The sequence below is a fragment of the Rhea americana genome, unplaced genomic scaffold (assembly GCF_003343005.1).
Source record: "Rhea americana isolate MKP2758 unplaced genomic scaffold, rheAme1 scaffold_187, whole genome shotgun sequence".
NCBI classification, from domain to species: Eukaryota; Metazoa; Chordata; class Aves; order Rheiformes; family Rheidae; genus Rhea; species Rhea americana.
The window spans coordinates 26,886-52,397 of record NW_028186005.1 but is presented as its reverse complement, the minus strand read 5'-3'; the positions used below and the strand labels follow the sequence as shown (position 1 = coordinate 52,397).

General features: G+C 41.0%; 1 protein-coding gene across 1 annotated transcript in view; it reads left to right on the top strand.

Annotated features, from left to right (window-relative positions):
• The window catches only part of KCNQ1 (potassium voltage-gated channel subfamily Q member 1), a 372,989-nt gene extending 348,050 nt beyond the window's left edge, over positions 1–24,939 (top strand). Inside the window, exon 19 of the mRNA XM_085302186.1 lies at positions 22,461–24,939. Within this exon, the coding sequence (XP_085158312.1) occupies positions 22,461–22,661 (201 nt within the window). The 3' untranslated portion in view covers positions 22,662–24,939. The remainder of the gene's footprint in view (positions 1–22,460) is intronic.
• The last annotated feature ends 573 nt before the right edge of the window (positions 24,940–25,512 follow it).

Below are 25,512 nucleotides of genomic sequence, written 5' to 3'. Positions count from 1 at the left end.
GGCAGTAGTATCCTTTCTGCTTCGGATTGACAAGACTTAAGTATCATCTGATTGACTGTTTGTTTTTCAATATAYGTCTTGGTCATTGGGAGAGCTCCATGCATCCAGTGTATTACAGTGGCAGGGCTCCAAGGCTGTATTTGGCTATCAGTTTATTCACTAAATTTTTCATTCAAAATCCCACTTGAGCTTTTCAGTATGGCTCAAATAAATTATTAGTTGGCTTAGTGTGCTGGCTATAAATGTTTGGGCCTTTATTTTAGCATACAAATGGCCTGGGAACTATTTCAGCGAAAGCATTATTAACAAATTCTGTGTGATAAAAATTTACTGTTTGTTTTGGTTTTCAACCAGGATTTGTTATTTTGGGGGAAYGGCAGGGAGGAGGCTGGTGGCAATGAGAACCATTCATATCAGAAACAATGTCATAATTGCACAGAGTAGAGCACTTGTCTAAAAAAYGGGATTGAAAAGTGATATATAGACCTCTATAGCCAAAGAGGAGATTCCAGGGGGTGGTGGAGGGGAGCTCTACACCAGCCAAGCGGGAGGCCTGGGAAGAGATCCCTGTAAGAGAGAGAGAGAGAGACATAAAGGTTTCACTAGAAGATCACTTTAAACAGTCAGCAGGCATACCCTGATTTCCACAAAATAGCTTCTATTCATGTTAACTCCTTAAATACAAATTAAATCAAGAGCATTCCTTCAAAGTGGACACAACATCCTGGAATCCATGAGCAGGATTCATTCAAAAGGCAGTGCCCACTGCCCTGCAGTGATCACCAAAACCTTTATTTTTCTGTATTAAAACTCCCTCTGCATGACATTTCTGGCAATATGTTCGTCTGGTCAGGTGTGTTTGTGCATCTATGCTGATAATGTCAGTTGTGCAGAGACACTTAGTGCTGWCCATGGCAGGATACCTGAGTTAGGATGTTCTCCTGTTAAATGGTACCCTGTGTAAACCACAGCTTGATACGTTCTCCAGGAGACAACTAGGACTAAGATTTTAGATCTGCCTCTCACAAAACAACATGACCAGCTTCTACTGTTTTCTTTCTCTCTGTGCTCTCCCCAGTAATCAAATCAATATGTACAAGACTGGTTTAACAAATTAGGCTATAGGATCAAGATGGTTTTCTTAGATCGCTGAAACCAAATAATACAAGTTTAATGGAAAATTTTCACCTCTAATAATTGGATGAATTTGTTTTTTCCACTCCTTTCCACAACTGGAAAGCTTGGAGAAACGTTTTTAAGAAATCTTTAAATAATGGGCAAGCACTGACACTGATTGTTCAGACTGAAGGGTCTCCAGGGCCAGCGCTGACCTAAGTGCTCTCAGGGCTAGTCCTAAAGTAAATATGTGGTTGTTAAGAAATAATTATTCTAGACTGTGCTCCTGCTCCTTATGAAGTCTATGGCAAAGGTCCCACAAGCTTTAGAGGATATCCTTCCTATCATATTTTCACACAGCGATCCCAAAATTCAGTCTGCTTTGGAAAACTCACAAGCAGGTCATGCTATCTGCTCACCTTGGGCAAAGTTGAAGTTAGAAAATACACTTAAAATGTCCAAGGATCACACTGAGGTTATTGGCAGTCCCATTGCTTTGCAGCATTAGTCCTTGCAGTTCTGTGCAGAGAAAAACAATTTGCTTCTCCAGGGATTCCTGCTGGAAAGAGCTAGTTAGAGCCACTTACAGAAACAGGAAATTCTTTAGTTTTGTAAATGATTTTAAAACCGATAGCCCTAATGACAGGCATTTCTTCCGAGGCCCGCTCCTCAGTGCTTCCCAAATGAGCAGGCGCCTGCGCCAACGTCGCCRGCGAGGCGTGCTGATTATGAGCAAAGACACAGAAATGGTTGCTTTAGTTTTGGGCGGCGGGAGGCAGATTTTACTCAAAAAAAGTAGGAAGTCCAAAGCACCTCATTGCATATTTTAGATAGAGCTGGCAAAAATAACATTTTGGAAGAAAAGTAAAAGTCCCGTTAGAATTCCGTATTTTGCCACATGGGAACAAGACTACTTCGATAACATTTTCAGTAAAAGGTTTTTGGAATGATTGAGTTAGACTTTTTCATTGCATTAAGCATTTTAATGCAAGAACATTGGAATGCTGCATTTAGACCATTTTGTTTTCTTTTTATTCCTTTTGGATTTTTTAGGATAGCGTTATGTTTTTTACTTTTTTAATGAATTGTTTCAATATTATCAAAATTCATAATGAAGCTAAAGGCATGGAGATGTTTCCAAATTAACATAGTTTGCAGCTGCCGCTTCTTAAGATATCTCGGTACTTTGATAGGTTGAAAAAAAGTTGTGATCTGCCGTGATTTCCCATACAACACAAACTCAATCTCCTGACCAAGGTGAATAATGATGATACTCTTTTCTGTGGAGTTAACCTGCAGTGTGATGTTGAAGCTAAGCCATGAAGCACATTTTGTCTCTTATATAAACATATTTGAGGATTTATTATGGATACTTACCTGCCTCGTCTTGAGCATTCAGAGTGCTTCACAGACTTACCATAACTTTATAAGACATTTCCCATTACAAGACCGTGGCTTAATTGCTTACAGTTATAACAGGCTGACCTGAAGTTTTCTGTTTTGGGTATCTGCCTCAGACTAAAGGTTTTTTTTGTGACTATTTCAGCTGAAAATTTTCAGCTATTCCAAAAAGCAAGTTAGGAAGAGACATTTCAATTTGCCCATGTTACTGTGATTATTTTGTAACCTCACAACTCCTTTGTTGAGCTGCTCTCCTACTCCATGTTCTGAAATGGAGTCTGGAAGTTGTCCTAATTTCAGTACATTTATTCTTGTCTTAAAAAAATGAATCAACAATGAGACAAAACCCTAACTTTCTATTTGGCCAAATTAAGAACCTCTAAAATCCTACTTCACATATTCTTAGTTAATAAAATAAAACAAAATGATTTAGTTTTGTAAGATGTCTTTTAAAGACAAAGTAATGTAAGAATATGTTGTTCATTCCTTCTTAACTACAAYAGCTCTTGCAATAGTACCACTTCTTCTAGTAAGGCTGTGCAAACTGCAGGTCAGGTTTTGGGAGAAATTTGTGAAGTGACTATTTACGTTTTTTTTTCTGAAGCACGGCCCAGTCTGTTGTTTCTGGGGCTGTTTATGCAAACAACTCTGAAGAGAAATAGCAGAATCAAAACGTTAYTCACCAAATAGGAAAGCAAAATATATCTGTTTTTTTCCCCATGTTTGATTTTTCTAAATCTTCAAGTAGCAAAGCCACAGGTAACTATTGTTATAGAAACATATGTGCTTTCTAAAAGTTAGAGCCATGTTCTTCTCTGGCGCTCAGGCCGTGCATGCCCAAAGGCAGAACTCGTCTCTAATGTTTCAGCTTATAAATATAAATTTGAGTACAGTCTTGTAGCTAGTGGGCATAGGGTTAATGAAAGAAGATGATGTTGATCTGAACTTGAAAAGTCTGATTGAATTCCTAGCTTTTGCCCCAGATTTTTGCGTGTGTGAGCACAGGCAAGACATTTAATCCCTTTGTATCTCAGTTCCATATGTATAAAACAGGAACGAAAATACAGTCTTCGCCCTGCCCCCTGTTTCTCTCCCCCATTTAGCTCACGCGTTTTTCAAGGCGAGGACTATTTCTTTGTACGTGCGCGTACGGCTCTTAGCCGCCGGGCTCTGACCTCAGGCGAAGCTCCTAAGAGCTATTGGGCTGTACTGGTAATAATAACAGAGCGAGGTARAAATCGGATAGACAGTGCTGAGCTAGTACAGATTCTCCAGGATGAAATACGGTTGAACCCGAGACAGCTATTTTCATTAGAGACAAAGCAGTTTGGCAGCAAAACTGAATTTGCTGTTATGTAAGCTGACTTTACAACTTAAAGCTGTATTTTTATTGATGTCTCTTTTTCCTCCATCTTCATCCAGTTCGGTCTGTGACTGGCAGGATTTTAGAGCTGGTTCAGCGCAGTATCTACCCTGCTGCAAGTAAAGTTTAGAAGTCTAAAAAGAAGGTTTCTTTAATTAACTGAAAGCCAGAGCCCAAAGTCTACTTGATATGAAAAATAGACCAAATTATAGTGGTATTCATAGCCTGCTGGAATGGTTGGTTGTTTTGGAAAAAAAAAATGTTTTTCAAGGAGACTTGCCAAGAAGCTGTTCTCTCAGGAAATGATAAATGGCAGTTTGGAGACTTAAGTGGCCTGTACTGTATGTATGTGTCTTAGTTACTGCTGACTCAATCATGTGCGCTCCTCATGTCTCCCACATTCGGCACACAGGGACTGCACAGGCCTAATGCACAAACTCGGTATTGTCCTGCACCTCGGGACTTCCACACACCGTCTCGGGATTGTTTTATTTGAAAACAGTGCAAATAAATTTTTACACTGCAYGTCGGATAACCTGATGGTTATTATTAATTTTACAGCATATGCKAAAAACCTTGCAATTTCTTTTCCAAAACTATAGTTTCTCAGAATATATTCAGCCACRTTTTCTTTTCTTTTACCATATATTTTCCATGCAAGTTAGGAAGTTTTAGGAAGTTTAATTTTTTGGGGGAAAAAAAAGAATGTAAAATGGCTAGAAAAAATGGCTAGAATTTCTATTGCAGACTTGTTTTTTTAATAGAGTAAAATAAGCGCTGTTTCCAGTTGTGCCCAGAAGAAAAATCTGCTTTAAAAAATGCAACTGGCAGTTGGTAACGCCAGTTCTTCCCACTGGTATGTGCAGCTTTCATTACCGCAGAGGGGTACGTTGTTTGCAGATGGATAAGCCTTTGGAGTGTTCTCTTCTATGTGCTAAAGCGATCCTCATTTTCAGGCCATTTCTATTACCTTAATCCCATTGCCATCAATAAATTTACTCCTCATTTACTCTGGGGTGAAAGAGAAGCAAATTGGGACTATTGTTTATGTAGGAGACATTGTTGCAAAACATGTCTGGTTCCCCAGCCACAATGGAGGGAAAGAGAGGTTCATAGGATACGCAGAGCTAAAGGGATTTTTTTTTTTTTTGCTAATGTCGCCTAATGAATCTGCCTGAAAAGGGTCATGCAAATAGTAGAAAAAGTTTGCATATACATTTCCATGAAAATTTATCCTGCGYGCTTGTAAATGACCCGATGAAGCACAGATGAAAGAGGCTGGAGATAATTTGATATAAAATGAATCAATTCACTACCTCGAGCCTGAATGTTCTCGTTAGAGTTCCTAGGCACGTTGTAAAGAATTTGTGGGTTTGGTCATTTGCATCCTTGAAAACCTTTTTAGCATTCACACGGGAGGCAGTTGCGAAAACGCGGAACGCTTCAAAGCTTCCTTTTCTGCCCTCGCTCAGTTATTTTTCTGCCCTCGCTCCTGCTCTTTGTTGGTTCTGAACAAGTTCCTCTGCCGTTCCCCTTCCGATTACCGTGTTGCGCGTCGCAGAAGGGCCGCGAGCAGCGCAGCGGCCAGCGCGGACCGCACCGCCTGCCCCTCAGGGCTGGCGCGCCTCTCCCCCGGCCGACGCGACGGCGAAGCGCGGAGGCTTCGCAGCGCCTTCGGCCGAAGCGAGCGCTACCTGCAGGAGCCCGCCGCCCGCCGGTGGGCCGGGGAGAGGTCTGCTGAGGAGCGTCAAGGGCCAGTGCGCACCGCTGATTCGTCAAGTCCAGTATGTTGTCATTCTTGAGCTCTTTCGAAGAACAGAAAATCAAGAAATAGCAAAAAAGGCAGTSTAGGAGCGGGCTTATCCGTCAAGCCGGCGACATCGCTGTGTGTGTCTGTAGGAAGCCTGGTAGCATATGGGGCCCGCGGGGGGCCGAGGTCCATCGCTGCGTGTTGCGCACGCGCGCTTCCGAAGGAGACCCGGCCGGCGGCGCGGTGAGGAACGCAGGCGAGGGCCAGCAAGCGGCGGCGGCCAGGCGTCAGCGCCTCCGCCGCGGGCTCCCCGCTGCCCGGCCGAGCTCCGCGGGGCCCAGCGCTGCCGGGCATCGCGGGCAGCGAGCGGGCCGTCGCCTGGGCAGAGCTGCGGCGGCTGACGGTGGCTTCAGGCGAGGAAGAAGGCCAGCGCTGAGCTTGGCTCTGGAGCTGCAGCGTGCTTTCAGGAGCAGCAGCAGCGCCTCTGCGGCACCAAGGGAACAACAAGGAGCTCTTCGGCTCTTCTCACCCGCTTACGAATTTTGCTTGGTCAGGCATTACTGTACAAGAAGAGATGAAAATAGATATTTTAATCAAAGTCAGAAAAGTACTTGATATCATCTAAAATAATGTTAAGTTTCAGATTGCAACAATAGTAATCCAATTACTCTCTTAATTTTCTCTAGTCCCTCAGACCTTCTGGATTGTCTCACTGGGCCCAGCAGTGGGGTATTACAGTCTTTCCCCTCTCCGGTCTTCAGTGTTTCAGTAGGTTTTCAGGTTTGCTTAGTTTGAGGCTTGGTTATTTTCCGCAGCGTCCAAGCAACTGCTCCGGCAGTATAACGCTGTCTGTCTCCCGGGGTGGCTGATTTAAAACCTCTGCCACGAGCGGTGACCCCAAGTGAGTCAAGTGCATAATTCGTACAGGTGTTCACTGTACTAACAAAAGCAGCGTCAGGCTCTGGGACCGCTGTGCAAAGATTGAGTTCATGTCATTTTCTACACATGGAAARCTTCTTTGTCCAGCACTGATATACAAGCCCTGTTTCAGTAATGGAATTACCCGAAGAATTATAAATAGACCCTGGCTACAATACGGAAGGAGAGAAACCTTGTTTTGACCTCTTGTATTCTGCAGTCCCGGCTACGCACCGCAGATACGAGCTCAGCTTTGATTGGCACTTCATGTCCTGGTACTGGTAGTTTAACCTGCAGATGATCCACAACGCCCCCCAAAATAGGAGAGCTGTTAAGAGTTGTACCTGGTTGAAAAACAAGGCCTATTCTGCAAGAGAAACCTGTATTGCAAAGGCATAGCAGCACGCAGAAATAGTGAGGCTAAGTGATGAGACAGCGAAGAGGTCAAACGAGGTTCAAGACACCCTGTGTTTGACATGTACTTACTTCTTCCCAAATCCATATATCTTCCTTGCTGAAAGGCTCGCTGGGAGTCCGGGCCCTGGGAGAGTAAAGGAAGTGTTCAGCACCTTGCAACACCGCATCACAAATGAGTTCGACAAAGACTGACCTGCATGAAATGCTCGTATAGAAATACTGCCCTGGAAAATGGCACTTTTTCTTAGGCCCTGACTCCCGCGTGCAGCAAAATGGCCTGAAGGAACCACTGTGATTTAAACAAGCTGCTGGTTAGCTAGAGGCTTATCTTGCTATTGTGCTACATGCATCGTCGTGCTGCAGCAGGAAAATAACAAGGGATCGAAGTAAGATGATATTTGTGATGATATGTCTGTGTGTCTGCATGTCATCTGCAAGCTGGGGATTTATTAGTTTTTCAGTCAGTAGAACTGTTACATAAATAACGTGTATCAGAACAGGTCACACATGGGCTTTTGACTCGCACATGTACCCTGCAAGTACTGTCTGAGCCAGAGAGGAGTAAGTGCAACCAGACCTCYCTTGCCTTCTGTGTAAATCAGCTTTTAAAGGGCACTGTCAGACCGTTGCGTCGTCCTGGCAGTACATGTCCCGGCTAGGGAGATATGCTGGTGTGGTTCTGGGCAGTTATCAGGAGATGTGGGCTCTGTTCCTGACTCTGAGCCATCATTTTCTGCAGGGCRTTGGGCAAATCATTTCAGTTTCCGTTGTTTCCATTTCCTCCACTGTAATGTGTCTCAGAAAGTGTTTTGAGGCCTGGAGATCAAAAATGAAAATGTAAATGCTTGGTATTGTTACCGTTTTTATTATTCCCATTGTTGTTCAGCAGGTATCTTAAAACTTAGATATATTTTGAGAAGATTATTGCTTGATTAGAAAAGATTATTTCGTGATTAGATAAATCAACRGGTATTATAAAGTAAAAAGGAATAACTTATACCTGAAAGGAACTGCAATGCTTGAGACTGGCTGCTGGCATTTTAATCTGTAAGGTGTTTAGTAGGTACTAGCTGAWAACCTTTTTTCAAAGGTTGCAATGGTTAGGAATGAATGAAATTCTCCATTGACTAGCTGATTGGTCTATCTGTTGGACTGAAAGAGTTGTAATACTTAGCAAAGAGATTAGCAGAAGAAAGAAAATAAATAGCTCCATAGTAACCTCTTTCACTCTTTCAAAGAAAATATGCAAAAGGAAAATAAGAAACGCCTGCAGCTACACCAGTTTGTGCTGTGACACTCAGATCTTCCCGCTGGAGTCTAGTTTGGTTGCTGAGGACACCTCTGAGCAACGTCCAGGAAGAAGAGGCTGCAGCTGGCACTGGAAAGCAGGGTGCTGATTCTGGGTGCTCCCTTCTCTGGGCACTGCTCTCAGTGGAGTTGCTCCTCCCTAATGCCCAAGGCCAAGCTGGGGCCCCAGTGGTGATGAAGAGCTATACTTTATTTGAGAATTAAAGTGATGTCTCTCATCACCTGCAGTCACTGGAGATCCCATAAGCTTGTAATAAGCTGGCTGGCTGTTCTAGATGAGGTTAGGTAGCTCCTTCTGCCACAGTGATGTTCCCCTATGCTTTCGCTATACCCCTACTCTTTGTTTCCTATCTATAAGTTCTGTAGAGCGTTACTGCACACTATCAAGCAGATGCTGCCTCCCTTTGCAGAGAAGCTACGTTTTGTTATTGATTTAACAGGGTTTAATGCAGCCCTTACTGGTGAGGGCTTGAGGGGAGAGATCCAGCTATGTATCCCTGCTCCTCCTCTGTGCAGCTGATAACAGTTGTGATAGTGGGTGGGAGCTGAGGGGAGAGCCATCACAAAGCTGTATGCACAACACTGGCCCCACCTCTGCCCAAAGGATTTCCAGCATTTCATCATGTCTAGACTATGATATGTGCTGTGCTATCTTCTGTAAAAGTCTCCTCTATCACAGGATAAAATTACAAAGCCCAACTGCTTTTTGTTTTGAGCAGTAATGATCATCATTATCTTAAGAATCCAGGCTACTGCCTATGAACCAGCAGAACAGCAAGAGATGGATGCACATTGAACATCTGGAGCTGGGTAGACCATTTAATCTACAAGCCTGTCACGATGATTAATCAGCTAGGAAAGACTGTGAGCTTTTTGCTTCCACCACTGAGCTCATGCTGCCAATCGATCCACTTCTCTGAGTCATGGCTTACTTGTCCAAATAAATGCCCAGTCTGACCGTCCTCCTTGAAGAAGCTACTGACAAAGAAAAGCACTAAGGTTTTTTTCATTATCTTTGTCACTAAATTTTTCAAGCATATTATGTTATCAGAAACATTTATTTACTTTCAGAGTCACTGTAGCTTAAAATGTTAGGGAGAAGAGCTTTGGTATTTTWACAGACTCAAGACCAAAGGGAAACCTTCAATGGAACCATTTTGGAAAAGTTAACTCCTACAGAACTTGTTACTGGTAGCAGCCAAATGATCTGTCTCTCAGATTTCAAAATGAGCCAGGCCCCAGAAAGTGTGAGGAGATTGGCTTAAAGCCATGAGGTTGTACTGAAGGAAGAAAAAGAAAAAAGAAAAGGGAAACAAAAATCAGAGTCTTTAAAAGCTCGTTGCTGAGACATTAGTGTGCACTGAAGAGTTTTCAGGCTTTTCTCTGCAATGTGGTTGGTTAGAAGCTAAGTGTAAAAGAGGCAGCTGAAATTCTCACATAGCTGGCTGGGTTCAGAAGTTGGAATTTTAAGAAAAATGTCTAATACTACAACTTTTACAGCAAAACAATCGCATATTTTCCTCCAAATTCAGTTGGCAGAGCTGGTGAACTCCTGCAGGCATAGGTAATGAGTTTTTTGACTGAAAACCCTTCTTCATTAACAGTTGGTTGCCTTTGTTGTAGCTTTGCTCCCAGTATCCGTAAGATCTACTAGCTCTCCTTTATGAATAATGCCATGACAGCTAAGAGGCAATATCTTTTCCTTTCAAACATGGTTTCCAGTGATAAATATATTAGGTTCTAGTTCAGTACTTGGTTATTTGCCAGCTTGTGATTGATGCTATCTGCCTCAGCTTTTTGAAGTGTTCAGTAAACAAATGCAATGCAGCTTTGGGGCGTCTATAGCAGCTCTACTGTAGAGGATGCAGAGCATCTGCATCTTCTCTGTGTTGCAGTGATTTTACTGAGTACTTAGAATTGCAACAAAATTAAAGCTTCTTWATTTTTAGAATATCATGAAGGACGTATTTCCAAGAATATAATTTCAGCAGAGTTGATTTGCTGTTACAAAGGCTGAGGGAATAGAGGGAGCTAGCAGACGTTTTATCAGAGATAAATTTCACCTCTGATCTTTGTGCAGCCCCTGGGGAGGGGGGGGGAGAAAGGGCCTGTGGAATTCTCTGTGGTTTTCTTTCATTGCGCTGAGTTTTCCCACTGAAATACTGTCTTGCGTCTGCGTAATTGTAAAGCTTAAAGGAATGGCAAAAACAAGAGGCGAACGGTCTCCGTTCTCAGGAGCCAACTCAAGTTAGAGTCTGCAAGAATGCAGACCTGAGTTTGTGTGTTCAGAATGGGTGCAAACTTGCCACCTTATTTATCACGAGGATTTCTAACTTTCGAATGCCATGGCCCATAAATGACTTCTCCATAATAATATTTATCAAAGTATTTCTAGTCTAATTATTCATGCTGAGCTTGTTCTCTAAAAATTTCTCTTGAAAGAATCTTTTTAAAGATTTTTCTTTTGAAAACAAATTCATGACCACATCAAACAGAGATTCATGTTGCCATTGGTTTAATTAGCAGCAACCCTCAGGGAATCTCAAAACTCACTGTTACTCTAATTGCTTCTCTCTCTCTCTCTCCTGCACCTCTTTTCCCCTACCATTTCTGATTGCTGCATAAGTCATTGTATGGTTGTTAATTTTGTAAGCTCATTTTAGCTATAAGGAGCTTATGTCTTTTTTGCCCACATGATAACTATCAAATTGCAAATAATGAGTGGATTACAGATGCTAAAAAAAATGAACTGGCCGAAAGTCTTTCTTTTTTTTTTTTTTTTTTTTTTTTTTTTGGAAAAGCCAGCTGAAGTCATCTTGTTGTTTAACATTTCAAGAGAAATAAAAGCAAATAGTAGTGCCTTTGCCTTTCTCATTCATGCCATGCCATGCCATCCCACCCCATCCCACCCCATCCCATTGTATCCACTGCTAATATTTTGCTGTTCGTTAGAATCTTCTGTGTCTTAAGGCACACTGTAAACTTTTAAAGCTGTTTCATTTCATGCAACCCCATCTCACCCTCATCCTGTACACAGTTTCCCAAACGGACAGCCAAGGAAAGTCCCGTCATCTTCTTATCCTATGCCTGACACCCATAGTCTTTCTCTCCCCTTCTGTGCTACAGAAAACATGTTCTCTTCTCTTCCCTTTCCTTGCCTTGCTCCAGTGGTATCCACCCTCACCTTTAAGATATGCATGAGGTTAGAGAAACCCTATGAATCCCTTTGTGAATGCAAGTACTCCGGTTGCTATCAAAGTAACAGTAACCAACCTTTTCAAAACCAACTCTTGATTTTTGGGTGCCTGGCTTGAGGTCCCTGGCTTAAGGGACCTGATGACAGCAGGTTGCTAAAAGCAGTTTCCTCACATCGGACAAACTCAGGCGCACTGCAGCTTTTCACTACCAGTATTACTTCCTTGAAGCAAGACAGGAGCCAGAAGATGACGATTTTCAGAGCAGTAGCAATGGCGTGGAACAGCACAGCACTGCACTGCAGTAACTCAGGCTAACTCTCRTTTGCAAGCTTTGGGTGGACTGAGCTTCCTAGTTCTCATTTCCTCAAGGTTACTCCCCGTGAGCAAAGTTATGAAGAGTGCTGTGAAATGCTTGAACTTGTGCTTGTCTGTCTGCTTTGTGTGGGGATGCAGTGTCATTACCGAAGGAGGCAATTAGTTTCTATTGTAAGACAGGACTGGGTCTGCCATATAGTCCATAACCTGTTGATGTGTCTCATTTTCTGCTCCAGCTAGAAAACCCAGTGCACCAAGTCTGGCTTTCTTCCCTTTGAAAAGGAGTATGGATGCCCCATTTCAGTGAAGTGTGAAACATAATATAAGCAATGCTGACCTAACTCAATGTGATGCATGACATGTTTGCTTTAAAAAATAGCAGCAGTCTCAAATCTGTTTTGAATTAGGAAAAGTGTTTGAGAGAAAGAAAGGAAAGAGGGAACCATTTCTTAGCAGGCATCTGAAAAAGAGCAGTTCGGAGGAAGGAAGAAAAATTGTCATGCAAAACTGAACAGTTAGAACTCAAAAATGTATTTCTAACACGGGGGACTATGAATGTATATCTCAGTCTTTGTTTTTTAAAAATAAATTCTTGGCAGCTTCAGTGCCTGCTATGATGATCCAGAACTGGAAGAGCTACTCAATGGTGAAATTATCAGCAGTATTCTGGCAAGGAGTTATTAGTCATAGTCCCAGTATCCTACAWGAATAAGAGCCAAGGATTCAAGAAACAAAACAGTCCACTTTGGAGAGAGGTCAAGGATTAGTCAGTTTTTGTTCTTTTTAATTGGTGATGGTGGTAGGGGGTTTTGGTACAGATTCCCTCTTTTATTTTTTTATTTTTTTTTTTTTTTAATGGAGAAACATTTTTGACATTTTTCTGTAGTTTGATCTTTTACTCTTTCTTAACCCTAAAGTGTTGTAAATATGCCACTGTTCCACATTTGAAACAGGAATCTGCAGCTAGGAGAAAGCTGCTGTCTGATAGCCAAACTTCTGACAACAAAAAATGGCGTGAGATTCAGAGGCGGTGCTGCTGCGGCTAAACCCGCAGAAGGAGCCCCAGGAGGCAAGCACCTGGGGCAATTGGCCTCACATCTGTGGGACTGAACTATCTGAAGCATATATGTGCCTTTTAGCTAAGCAGAGAGTCATTCTTGCTCCTGCAGAGAGGTACCAGGGCGCTCAGCAGGCAGGACACAGCACAGGGACATTTCGGTGAACAARGATGTCAACTGGGAACCAGCAACCAGTCAGCTTTCAAACCTGTTCTCTTATTAGGAGACAAATAAGTTTTTGGTGGGGTTCGCTGAGATCTTAAGATCTGCCTAGCACAGGGGAAATGATTTTTAAAGTTTTATTTGAACTCTCCCTTTCAAGCRGCCACTTTGTGATAGCAATAACCATACCTACTTACTTCAGTGTGGTAGGGTATACGTATATGGACACTCCCACACTGCTTTGGATATAAGATGTGGTAGTTAATGCCATTTATTCTACCATTATATCCAAYCCATGACATAAACATAAAGAATTTTTTGTTTGTTTCTTTGATCAATACTTCCCTTATCCTGCTTGTTAACTCAAGCATCTTTGACATCCTCCACAAAGCTACATTTCAGTTTAGGCATAAGTTGAGAAACCATTTCAGATGATGGTGCTAGATGGATGTCTGGTCATTTTGTTGGTAACTTCTCATACGTTTGCTATCATTGATTCACTTGTACGGAAAGACTCTGTCTCTTGCCAAGGTTGTGTCTTATTTTTAAATGGAAATGGAAGACAGTTGTGGCTGGTCAAGGAGATATTATTTCCTGAAGGTGAAGCTATAGAAAATGAAGATGAGCAAATTCTTGAAAAATTCAGAGTATTCAGTTAACAGGATAGGGGAATTTTATATTGTTTAGTAGCTTCTGATAAAAGTTATATTTAGAGACAAGCCCCCTAAAACACTTTGCTGRCTTTAGTCAAGGAGACAAAAAGATTTCAAACTTGTTTGTTCATACTGTGATACTCTATGAGTTTAGAGGAAAGGGTTAAAAAAATAATCTCTGACCTTTGTAATATTTTATTTAAAAAAAATGATGTGTCCTGATGCTGTGCTGGGCCAAAGACTGTAGATTTTGGAAACTGTCCTAACTTGAAAATTTCCATGTGTTTTAAGTCTTGTCTCATTTATCTGCAAGAGTTGACCACAAATTTTAATTGCTTGGCTATAGCCCTCTGGATGCCAGATAAATCTGTGAGCATTGCACACATCTGGGCATATATTCAGTACTGTGAGGTCCACAAGGCAGGCTGGGCAGTTTGGGGAGGGATTAGCAATCAGAGGGGCTTCTTGCCCCAAATTTACACCTAGAGTTAAATGAAGATTCTCAGGAAGAGCTAACTTCTAACTGTTTGGGCATTTTAAACAAAACAAGTATTTTTAAGAAGTTAACAACAGCAACCAAAATGCTGAGCTAAGGCCACCATTCTCAACTCACTTGTCTCAAGTAGTAGCAGCATTTAATCTCTATTTCTGCCCATCTCCTCTATCYGTTTTCGTCTTGGGCCTCATTTCTATCTTGACTAGTGGGATTTTAGGTCATCCAATACTGACTTTTTCATCTTTGGGCCTTCTTAGTCCTCTCCACCTGTAAAATAACCACTGCTTCAAAATCTTTCCATCTTTTGAGATCTTGCATCCTGTAACAGTCCATGGCCAAGTAGGTTTCGCTCTTGCATGACTAACTCTTCCTTCTGGCAGCGTCCTGTTGACCTCCTCATTAGAAGCGGAGGTATTCATTTTACCTTGGTTCCTTTAGTCAACCAGCAGGTAATACCCAGGTGATTTTACGAAGGAGACAGGTAAAACCAGAACAATTTGCATGTTTGAAAATTTTTATTTCTATTTGTCTTTCATAATTTTTAAGTCCTTAGTAAGTGTTTTCTCTCTCTCTCGTCCTTTGTTGTTGCTGCTTGTTTCTTTGTAGGTCTTCTTTAATTATTCTTCCTGAATCTGAAGGTTTGCCTGCTACAGATCAGAAGCATTTATTCATGTAAATATATGTTGATGAGATTTRTGTGAGCGGCTGCAAATAGTCAAAGATACCTGTGAAAGTTTCTGTTTCATTGCACAGTATCTTCCTCAATTACTGCTGTTACTGAAAGCTGTATCTTAATTTTTATCTTGGGAAAAAGTCATAAAAGAGGCAGTTACAAAAACATGCTGCGTGTATCTGTGCTGGATAATATATATACCATATTTTATGCAAAACACACATTCCTACTACACACTACTTAAATGGCTTTTTCATATCCCTTTTTTGAGTTTTTGACCTGTCAGAGCAGGTCTCCTGTTATTGTCACGTTTGAATAGAATTCAAGGGAGACTCTAATCTGAAAAATGACATTGTAATTGTAATCTGTTGAGAAACCTGGATCTAAGTCCGTGCTTTTCCAAAGACTCTGCCATGACCTTGAGCAAATGTTCACATAGTGTCGGTTTGTCTTATTTGTCCATTAATAAAGCAGAAATAATGCTTAGGAATAGTAACGTATAGGAAAGCTCTAAAGATAAGCAAGAGGCAAGTGGGTTGGTCCAGTGTTGTGGTAATGGGATTATGTGTGTGCCTTGAGTAGGTTGACTTACTTACATTGTCATAAATTGTATCAGAGGCAGGCCCTGTAATTTTTCATTATGTTTTCTTGACTGTCTCATATGGTTTCCTTTCCCAATTTCAGTGAAAATAGAGAATGTATAAATCATCCCTGTAATTTCTCCCATTTTCTATAGCTCGAGAATATGGTATCTTAAAGATCATGCTGCACAATCGGAACAAAATACTTCAAACAAGCAAAAATTACTTTAAAATGCCAAAAATGTTATAGTCAAATGGCCACATGCTAGTGTGCAGTACTTTCCGAGGAAGTAGGATTTTAATTAGCAGATTTACCAATTTGTTTCATTTTTCAACATAGTWAAGAAAAATATGGGACACAACAATTTCTATACAGTGCATTAGGAATTTTCTACATCAAGTAAAGTCCTTTTTAATAGCAGTTCAGTCTGTTATTGAGATAACGGCCGGCGAATCAGAGCCAATGTCTGTCCTATACATCCAGCAGAGCCTCGGTGGCGAGGTCTGACCCTCACTCAGTGATTCTGAAGCTTTTTCCCAGTCTCAGCTCATTAGTTTCTCATGTTGAAAGCAGGCAGTGGCACACACTGATTGATGGAGAAACATCAGCAGCTATTTCAGGGTTACTACTACAAGAAATAAGCTCTAACCCCCTTTCAAACTTTTGAAAAGTGTGAGAGAAAAATTTTACCGTAAAAATACAGAGCAAGATGACTCCAGCAGCAGTCTCAGTTTACTGAAAAAGAAATATTTTTAGTATCTCAGAGTGAAGAAGAGCTTGGCAATGATAGCTTTATGCAGGAGAGCTAATTTTAGAGCACAGTGTGCAGCAAGTACCTTTCTTTCCAAAGATGCTTTTGTTCTCAAAGATAATCAGTTTTATTTGTCGGTTAATACAGTGGTTCTTAACATTTTCATTGACTAGAAAATGACTTGTTACATCCAACCCACAAAACCCATTAATTTTGTTCCTCAAAAGCTCGGCCTTTTATTTTTCTAACAATAATCTTACATTAAAGCGAGAGTGTTTCCTCAGTGGCTGTACTTCCTCTATCCTTCCCCCAGACACCACACACACGCTCCCTTCTTTGGACACCTCTCAAGAGAAAGCACAGACAGTCTGGAGGACAAATCTTCCTTCATGCAGATTACTTGCTCCTATAAACACCTCAGTGACTGGTRTATAACCTCCAGCAAGAATTCTGCCTAATCTCTGCCACCAAAATAAACACATCCAAGCCAGAAGCTCTGATAAGAGGATTCTCGAGAGTCTGGGGTCTTGGGTACTGTTAATGGAAGAAAGACTGTTGCCAATATTTTTGGAAGATTGTGTACCTCAACAGAAAAGCTTTCTTTGAGAATATTGATATTGCTGCTCTGTCCTGCCATTATTGTAGTTACAGAGAAATTTTTAAAATAAGTGCCCTAAAAAATTCTTGTCCCTATCCTTGAAATGCTTAAAAAGCTGCTTATGTATGTTCCTGTCCAAAGGACCCTCAAAACTAAAACATTAATTATTAGTAATAATGAGATACCAAACTGTGTAGGGACTTAGAATAGGAACCAGGGAAGCCGCTCTCTGAAACTTCTTCAGATGTTCTCAAGAATTAGGCTGCATCCTGTTAAGATTTATAACCACACCTTATGGAGAGATGTTTAGCCTGAAGCACACGTGTTGTTTTCTGAAGTACTGATTGATACCAGTCCTTTTCTTCATATCATTGCTATTAACAGATATGGTAAGTTATGATAAGTTCTGGAGTATTTTTTGCATCTTATCTTTTTCTTTRAGTGAGCCATTAGTGTGCCTGAAGATGTTTTTGTTAACCAAAAGGACTTCTGTGTGAGAGTTTTTCCAAAATGGGCAGCTAGCTCATTTCAGAGTATAACAGTGAATAGCAAACAGGGAAGGGATTCAGAGTATGCAYGGAGGAAGAAAGCATAATTTTCTTTCTGCAGAACTGTGACACACTAAAGAGCAACAAGGTCTTCTTAAGAGGTCATTAGCAATGCCAAATAGATGAAGCGCTCCCCAAATATCTTCAGTTATTTTGAAAAGTACCTTAAAGAGGTAATTCCCTTTAAACTGAAAAGCTACACTCAGGAATTAATGCTACTTAGGATAAACCAGGGTTGCAGAATTGGGAGTCTAATCTTTGAAAACTCTCTGAAATTTATCTTTATCACATTTTCATTCAGCCAAGTGTAGCTTGCATTCTTTTTTCCCTCTTGTCTTTTAGCAGCTTTACACTCGTCTTTCTGTGTAAAGAACAAACACAGTCCACCTGAATCCACTGAGTGAGCACTATGTATAAACTGTGCTGCTAAAAAATGTCTTGAGTAAGCACAAATTATTTGTTTAATCAGTCAGCCRTGTTAAGAATATAGGTAGTTATCCACCACCATTCTGTCCAAAGGGACAATAATTTTCACCCTTAACCATTTTTTAAAATGTTGTAGTTTTGCTTTGGAACCATTTCTAGTCAGGGAACTAGAAATGCAGAAGGAAGGGCAGGTAAGACAGCTTTAATAACCCTTATCCCTCCAGATCATAGAGCAGCGCTTAGCATAAATTCTTGGTAATTTGTAGTTGACTAGAGTCATAGAATCAGTAAGGTTGGAAAGGACCTCTGGAGATCATCTAGTTCCACCAAAGAGTCTTTGTGACCTAAATTATGGCAATCTCCAAGTTTTATCCTTGGGCTTCCCCACTGTCCTGAATATCCATAGCTGAAAATATCATTCCCTTCTGCTCCATGGTTCTAGCTGCCCTTGGCCCTTCCCAGCACATCCCTGTGCCACATTTTGGGAACGAGCCTTCAGAATTACACTTTGTAGTTCTCCTTCATCGCAGTGCAAGAAGGAGGCTCTCCTCCAGCTGTCTCTGGGTACTTAAAGCGACCTCTGCACCCCTTTGGCTTATCATTTTTTAAAAAAGGAATCRTATCATATCATATTCTGAATTGTACCATAGATTTGTTATGGGTGCTTAAATTACAAAACATTTGAAATGAATATAGTGTAAAAATCTGTGGAATTTTAATAGATAAATTGCTCTTTATTTTGTTTTTCTCTGTTGTCACAAGAGCAGTCTCTGTCTCATTCACTAACACCTCCTGGAATGCCTTTGATACCTTCATAAAAGCTGGCATGATATTTTATATCTAGCTGTAGAGAACTGCTTTTCCTGAAAACATGCCATAAGAGGACCTTGTAGTTCGCAGGAGCTATGTCCCTGCCCTTAGTGAACAGTATGGGACAGCAGCATGATCATGTGCTCCTGTAGGGATAACGAAAAACTATTCCGTAATGTAGCCACCTTTGTTAGTGATGCACAGTTTGAAATTTGTGCTCCAATCTTTCAGTCTTTGGGCAAAACTATTTTTTTTTTTTTTTAGTGTACTGTATGAGTGTGATTTTTTAAATTCATTTCTAAGAGCTAGATTCAAAATTTAACTTTTATCTGCTTCTCTCCATCTGGGCTTAATCTATGCCCTTGGATCTTTTAAAGAAAAAGTGTTTTTGGAGGATGGAAAAATGTTGTTTGCCTACAATATTTGAGTAAGACTTTGTAATAACCATAGAGTGTAATTGCTGAGGAGTCTCAAACATCGCTTGTTTTGMCAAACAACTGCAAAATTCAAAGGAAATGATTTGCATATCCAGAATTTGATCAAATGTCATAGTTCYAATAAAGCATATATCACCTAAAAAGAGCTTACTTTCTCCTAAAAGAAACAAAATCAGTCTGAGTTATTTTTATACATAATTAACACTGTTTGCTGTTTTAAGTACCAGGATCAGAGTTGTCCAAAGCAGTTAACATTATAGCAACATCAGCACTTTTACTATTTGCTTTGCTTTTATTACGTTCTGGCATCATAGCTAATTTCTAATCAAGTAAATGTGTTTGAAAGTATGAATCAGGGGAGATGATACACTTCTACACGCAATATGTTAAATACATACATCCAATTTAATAAAAARGATATTGTACACTATGACATTTTTTCAAGTGCATGCAATTATCTCTGTAGGAAACAAGTGAATGGTATTTTTCAGGATGTGTGGTAGTATTTGGAGGACAGAGGAACATTGGGAATGCTAGTATTCAAGGCTGTACACCAGCAAGCCACTTATTCTTGTACATCGGAGACCTGTGATGTCAGTAGAGGTTGCCTTCTGATGGTTTTTCATTCTGTCTTTAWAATGTACTGGTCTCATAGTTTTAATAGAAGACACCCTTTTGGCAGGATCAAGCGTGGGGGCCCTCATCCCATTCCTGTCTCATTTGCAAATGTCATATTTCCTGATCTAGCCCTAAGAATCATGAGCAAGGCAACGTACAGGAATTTAAACTTCTCTTTCCTGGTAATATCCAAAGAATGTGTTACTATTTGAGATTGTCAGCTCAGTCCGAGACTGATCCAGAGCCCACTGAAGTCACTGGAAGGCTGCGATTGCCAGAAACTCCCAGTGACTTCAGCCTGTCTTGCAGCAAGCCTTTAATGGGCACAGAATTCCCCAGGAAATGGTTTTCTTTATTTAAAAGCTAAACTGATTCTACAACGGTTAAACACAAGCAGCTCTCCGTAGCCCCCTGCGCAAATGCTGCTTTGTGGCTTTGCAGGCATACACAGATAAGCGGGAGCGTGGAAGAAGGGCTTCGCTTTTTATCTCATATGGCTCAGCTCAACAGTAATTAGCTTCTGCCTCTGCTTCTGTGGGCCTCCTGCACTGCACAGCTGCAGCAGCCAAACCGTGCTCCAGAGAAAAAATTAGACAATTATCTTTGGGAATTTATTTCCTAGCAAGAATATTCACATCTCACTTAYGCTCCAGTACTTCATCACCAAGATGCACAGCTGTTGAAGGACTATCCAGATCTCAGTCCAATCTACTGTCATGTTCAATAGCCCATCATTGCAAGAGTTTCATAAGTACACATTTTCCAGATACATCTTCAGCCTGTACTTCCTCTGGTAATCAGTGTATGGAGTCAAAATTTTAAAAGAAAAATCCCCTTGTTACTTTAGAATAATTAACACAAAAGACATTTCTTTTCAGCAGAAAAGTTGTCCTTCAGACTCTGGAGGCAGCTAATAGTGGGCACTCTTCCACTCTGTGCCTTCCAGCGCGGCTATCTCACGCAGCCAGTAGCACCTGGGCAGTGGGGGATGGAGAAATGAGGTATTTTTGCAGGCTTCACTAGCAACGATTTGTACTGTCATGCTTAGAACATTCTGCATTTGCCATGTCCAATAGGCATCATTAGTACAAAGCGTGCCTTTTTTTAAGGGACTGCACAAGTAGGGATGAAATCAAAACCTGCTGATCTGCTCCATTTTCCATCTGTATTTCCTTCTAGCAATCTTGAATTTATGTGTTCTTGAACTTCCTCATTTTAAGAATCTCATCTTTCAACAACCATTTCCATCCAGAATTACTAGTGTTTCATGTACCATCTAGGGTGCTTTGCCTAATGTTTTCAAAACCAGCTGCAAAGTATAAATCTCTGGCACCTCGTATTTTTAAATTACTATATCTGCTTCCCTACCAGTTGTACAAAGTGTTTGAAAAAAACAGCATTTTCTCTACAGTGGAAAAACATTTTAGTCTCTGCTGAAATCCTCCAGGTTTGTTGATGTTCTGCTTAGCCTTACTGTCTTTTACTATCCTGTGTGATACTTGGATGATAGCCAAGCACATATAAATTGCTCCCACTCATGCTCTTTCTAGCAGTTTTATGTTCCTTTCACTACTTTCTAGCAGATATTTTAGGCAGCAATTTAGTCCTATCAGTTCTTCTGCTTGCTTGCTTTCCCCTTTGTAAAACATACTGCATCTTTTTGCCTGTAAGCTTACTTTGTGTTTAGGATCGCTGCGGATCCCTGGATCTGAGACCACAATGGCAAARTCACGGCTTTCTAGGCATGCAGGAGGGCGTAAGAGGGCATGRGGCACAGTCTCAGTGCCCTGCTTCAGAGCCGCTTGCCGTCTGGGAAGGTCCCTATTCCTTTGGCAACRCTCGCCTGCCTGCCGTGCCCTTGGGCAGCACGTTGAGCTCTCTCCATGCCTGGCGTTAAGGGCCCAGTTTGCCTCAGCATAGCTGCGTCAGAGCAGAGAGGAGGTGTCTCATGCCAGCTGAAAGGGCTGGTGCAGATTGCTTGAGCGGAACATGCAGGAAACCAGAGACTGAAATTGTGGAGAAACATTTAGTTCTTGGTTTTCCTCTGCGTATCCCACCTCAGCTTTGGACAAGCCCATAAGCTAGCCTCTGTTATGCATCCTGATTTTTCATTATGTTTGCTCCTAAAAATTAGAATAAAAAGCAGAACAACAAAACAGGAATTAAATAATTCAAGAGGCTTCTGTCCAAAGGCAGAGGAAAATCRGGTTATGGATTGAGGCTGAACCTTCCCCCGCAGCCTCCCTGTTAGTTGTTAGTTTTGACCTCTCATAGAAGAGTTCCTGGGCTGCTGTGAATCGTGTAATGTGGCCCAAATGTAACAGAGAGAGCATCAGTCCAACCTGGCTTATAGCTCATTAGATCATTGCATGCAGAGCAGATACTTACTGTAGCACATTGATATGATTAGGGCATACAAGCATGTCAGAAGTTTGTAGTGTTTTAAAAAAATGTGTTCACAATAATAACAAAAAAAAAAAAAAAAAAAAAAAAAAAAAAAGGAAAAAACACAACAGAAACTCAGTTCTGGTACTAAGTTCTCTATCCCAACACAGTGTTGATAGGAGGAGCTTACACTTTGAAAGCCCAACTGGCATGCATTTATTCAGGTATAAAATGACTGTCAAAGCACATACCAGAGAAGAGTATTAATGGGCCTCTCCTCATCCAACTCTTCTATGTCTGACCTATTGYAATAACTTTCTAATGATGTTTCATGAACGGTGAACATGCGGTGTTTTTGTAGAGGTTGTTGCACTGCTAATTAAGAACAGCATCATTTTCATATCTCATTTGTATTACATGGTTCGTTGCAATTTTCTCAAGTGCTGATGCTAAGCAAACTTTCCCTTTGCCTTTGTAGGTTTTGCAGATGGACCAGAAACTGAACCTTATTACAGATATGCTGCATCATCTGGTTTCCAGTCAACAGGGTGGTCAAGGCAACATCAGAGCATCTCAGAGAGGCAACAACGTTAATTCAGATCTTTTCCTCCCTAATAACACTCTGCCGACCTATGAGCAACTGACAGTGCCAAGAAGGAACCAAGATGATACCTCCTGATGTGGTGTAAGTCCAGGCTGGGTTCTTCCCACCTTTCTCACRTAAATGAGACTGAATGTTGTGAATCTGGAAGGAATTAAGTTCATCAGCMATCCAAGAGAACACAAGACTGTTGCATCTATACCGCTAGTCTCAAATACACTCTTCTGAAAGTCGCTCTAACAGACTAAGGATTGCCAAACTGTTTTCTACTAGGCTAAACTTACTGAAGTTTCATGTTTATTTTTTTAAGAACAAACGATCGCAACTCRTTATTTCTCGGAAAGACCAAGACAATGTAAAGACAGGCAAAATTGCAAGGATTTAGAGCTCCTTTAATAATAATAAAAATAGCAATAATAATATTCTAATAATACTTGAACTTAGATGGAAAATGTGCATTCTGTTTATGAATCTGCAGATAGCAATATATTTCTGCTACTAMGGTTTTTAAAACAAAATAGGATAACTTATGTTGGTTTTATTGTATAAACATACCACTAACATTCTAGAGAATGACAAACCACATACTGAATGATTTTCTTTTTCTGTTTTATTTTAAGGTTGCTACATAAACAGTTATCAGATAATGACCAGATTTTTTAAATCTGTTTTTCTTCAGGGAGGAACTAATCCTTAATCTGGAACAATGCTATTTATAGTGGAAAGCGCTATAGATTTTTTAAGATATCAATTTTTCCTGGGGAGACAATAAAGTATTACATAGAGAAAATGATTCTACTTTCTAGAAAGCTGCTGCCAAAGAATTTATATATAAATAGAAAACACAGTGGTCTGAATGTGCTTGTCCTGAAATAGCTTTTAAAAATAAGGCTTACTACTTCTTAAACCTATTCTTTTTAGCTTACACACTCCAAAAATAGTACAACAGCATACATGCAAAAGTCTGAAGTGCCTGGACTTGCTGGTCAAGTGCTTGAGCTGGCCACTTAYTGCATATCCATAATTCTTGCAGGAATCGAGGCCCCAATTCAGGAAAGCATCTCCCATCCAGACAGCATATATGGCAATTTGAATAGTTTCCTGAATAATGGCTTGAGAAATTCAACTCCTTACAAGAGTCATTTGATATAGAAGAGTGCCAGCCCTAATTCAGAGGACCAAGGGCCTCACCTACAACCAACAGAGTTAAACCACATTGCCCCACACTACAGTTGCATTAAAAGCAGCAGTGCTTGGCTTAGTGTGATTTTTCACATTCACAACGTGAGCGGGATTTGGGCTTTGATTGCCAAGGCTGAAATTCATTCCATGAAATAGTCAGCACCTGTACCATATACACCCTGTTTTGAAGGAGGAATGTTTCTGCAGTTGACAGAGTGACAGGAAACTGAGGATTGCGGAGCAGCTATTGAACTCAATTTAATAACGGTAGCATATATTGCTGGCAAGAGAAGAGGGAGCTGAAGACGGCTTTGTTGGTTCTTGCGCTCTGAGCATCGTGCATGCCCCACGCGCCTCGCTGCCCTCACTGCRTGACGGTGTCTCCCAGCCGTCCCGCTCCCGCCCGCGGCGGCAGGCATCAGCCGCGGCTCCCTGAGCCCCACCTTGCCTGTGGGGTCCCTCAGCAGGAAAGCAGCAGCAGGTGACGCCTGCGCCGAGGAAGCAGAGCTCCTTTCCTTAACAGCCTCCCCCTCCACGGGGCGCGTCTCACAACCCCGCACTGCCCCCCGCGTGGCTGGAGATGCGGGCACCCCCGGCTCTCCCTCCCCGCGCCGAGGAGCACTCAGCTGCTGCTAGTTTAGGAAGTTGGGAAGTCTGTAAGTTCCACCCTCTAGTGATGTATGTAAAAATGCAAAATTTAAATGCTTGTTTGAAGGAGAGCAGACTTAAAAAAAATAAAACTGGAAAGACTAATGCCCTAAAGCCTCATAATTTTGCAGAGCAGTTAATGTCACCAATCTTTAATACATGTGAGCAGTCTGAAATACTGATGCGTAATGAACAGAGCTCACGGGCAACCTTTTCATAATACTGCTTGTATTCCAGTACTGCATTGTTTTAAACATTTCATCTATTCCGCTTGGACTGCAGAGAACTGTATACTGTATTTAATTCCACAGATTATGTTAAAATTGTCCAGTCTTGCTGCTGTACGGTAGATAAATGTTAAGGGTGTAGAAATTTACAGACATAAGCAGGGATTATATCTGGGCATTATGTTTTATAGAAATCAAAATTGTTGTGATGATTTTGAACATTTTTTAAAAAGAGCTTTGCTATGTAATTTCAGGTTATCAATCAGCCTCTTAATTTCCTAATAAAATTCAGGACAAGAGTGCAATGTCTCTGTTCATTCTAAAATTCAGAAACTTGGTACACACAGAAAAGTTGTTGGCTTTGCTTTTTTTTTTTCTTTCTTTCTTTCTGTGAGCTTACTGTACAGTGTATGGATGCCTTATTGGCCATACAGGATGGGAGAAGCATCCTCAAGCCTTCTTCTGCGTCCTTGCTAGAAAAAAATAAGAAAACAGGACTTAATCAGTTRGGGTGGCCCTGGGGAAAAAGATGTGCATTTTAGCTCATGCTAAAAGCAGCCAGGTGCATGTATTTGTAAAGCCATTGCATTGATCAGAAAATGCATCCATTCCTACCTGCTTGTTCCCAAGGTTGCCCCTACATTTTCTGTTTGGCAGCTAAGCTCTTTGATAGCAATATGGCATAACAAGCACCTCATGCAAAAGATAATTTCACATTGTTGATGTATTAATTTCACACAATCACAAGAACCAGAATCCTCCAAATAATCACTTTTCAAAGATTTTCAGATCTAGTGGCAGGTTGTTTCAAGGTCTGTGATTCCAGGTTGGATCCAGCTGACCTTTGCAGAAACAGTGCCAGCTCTCAAACC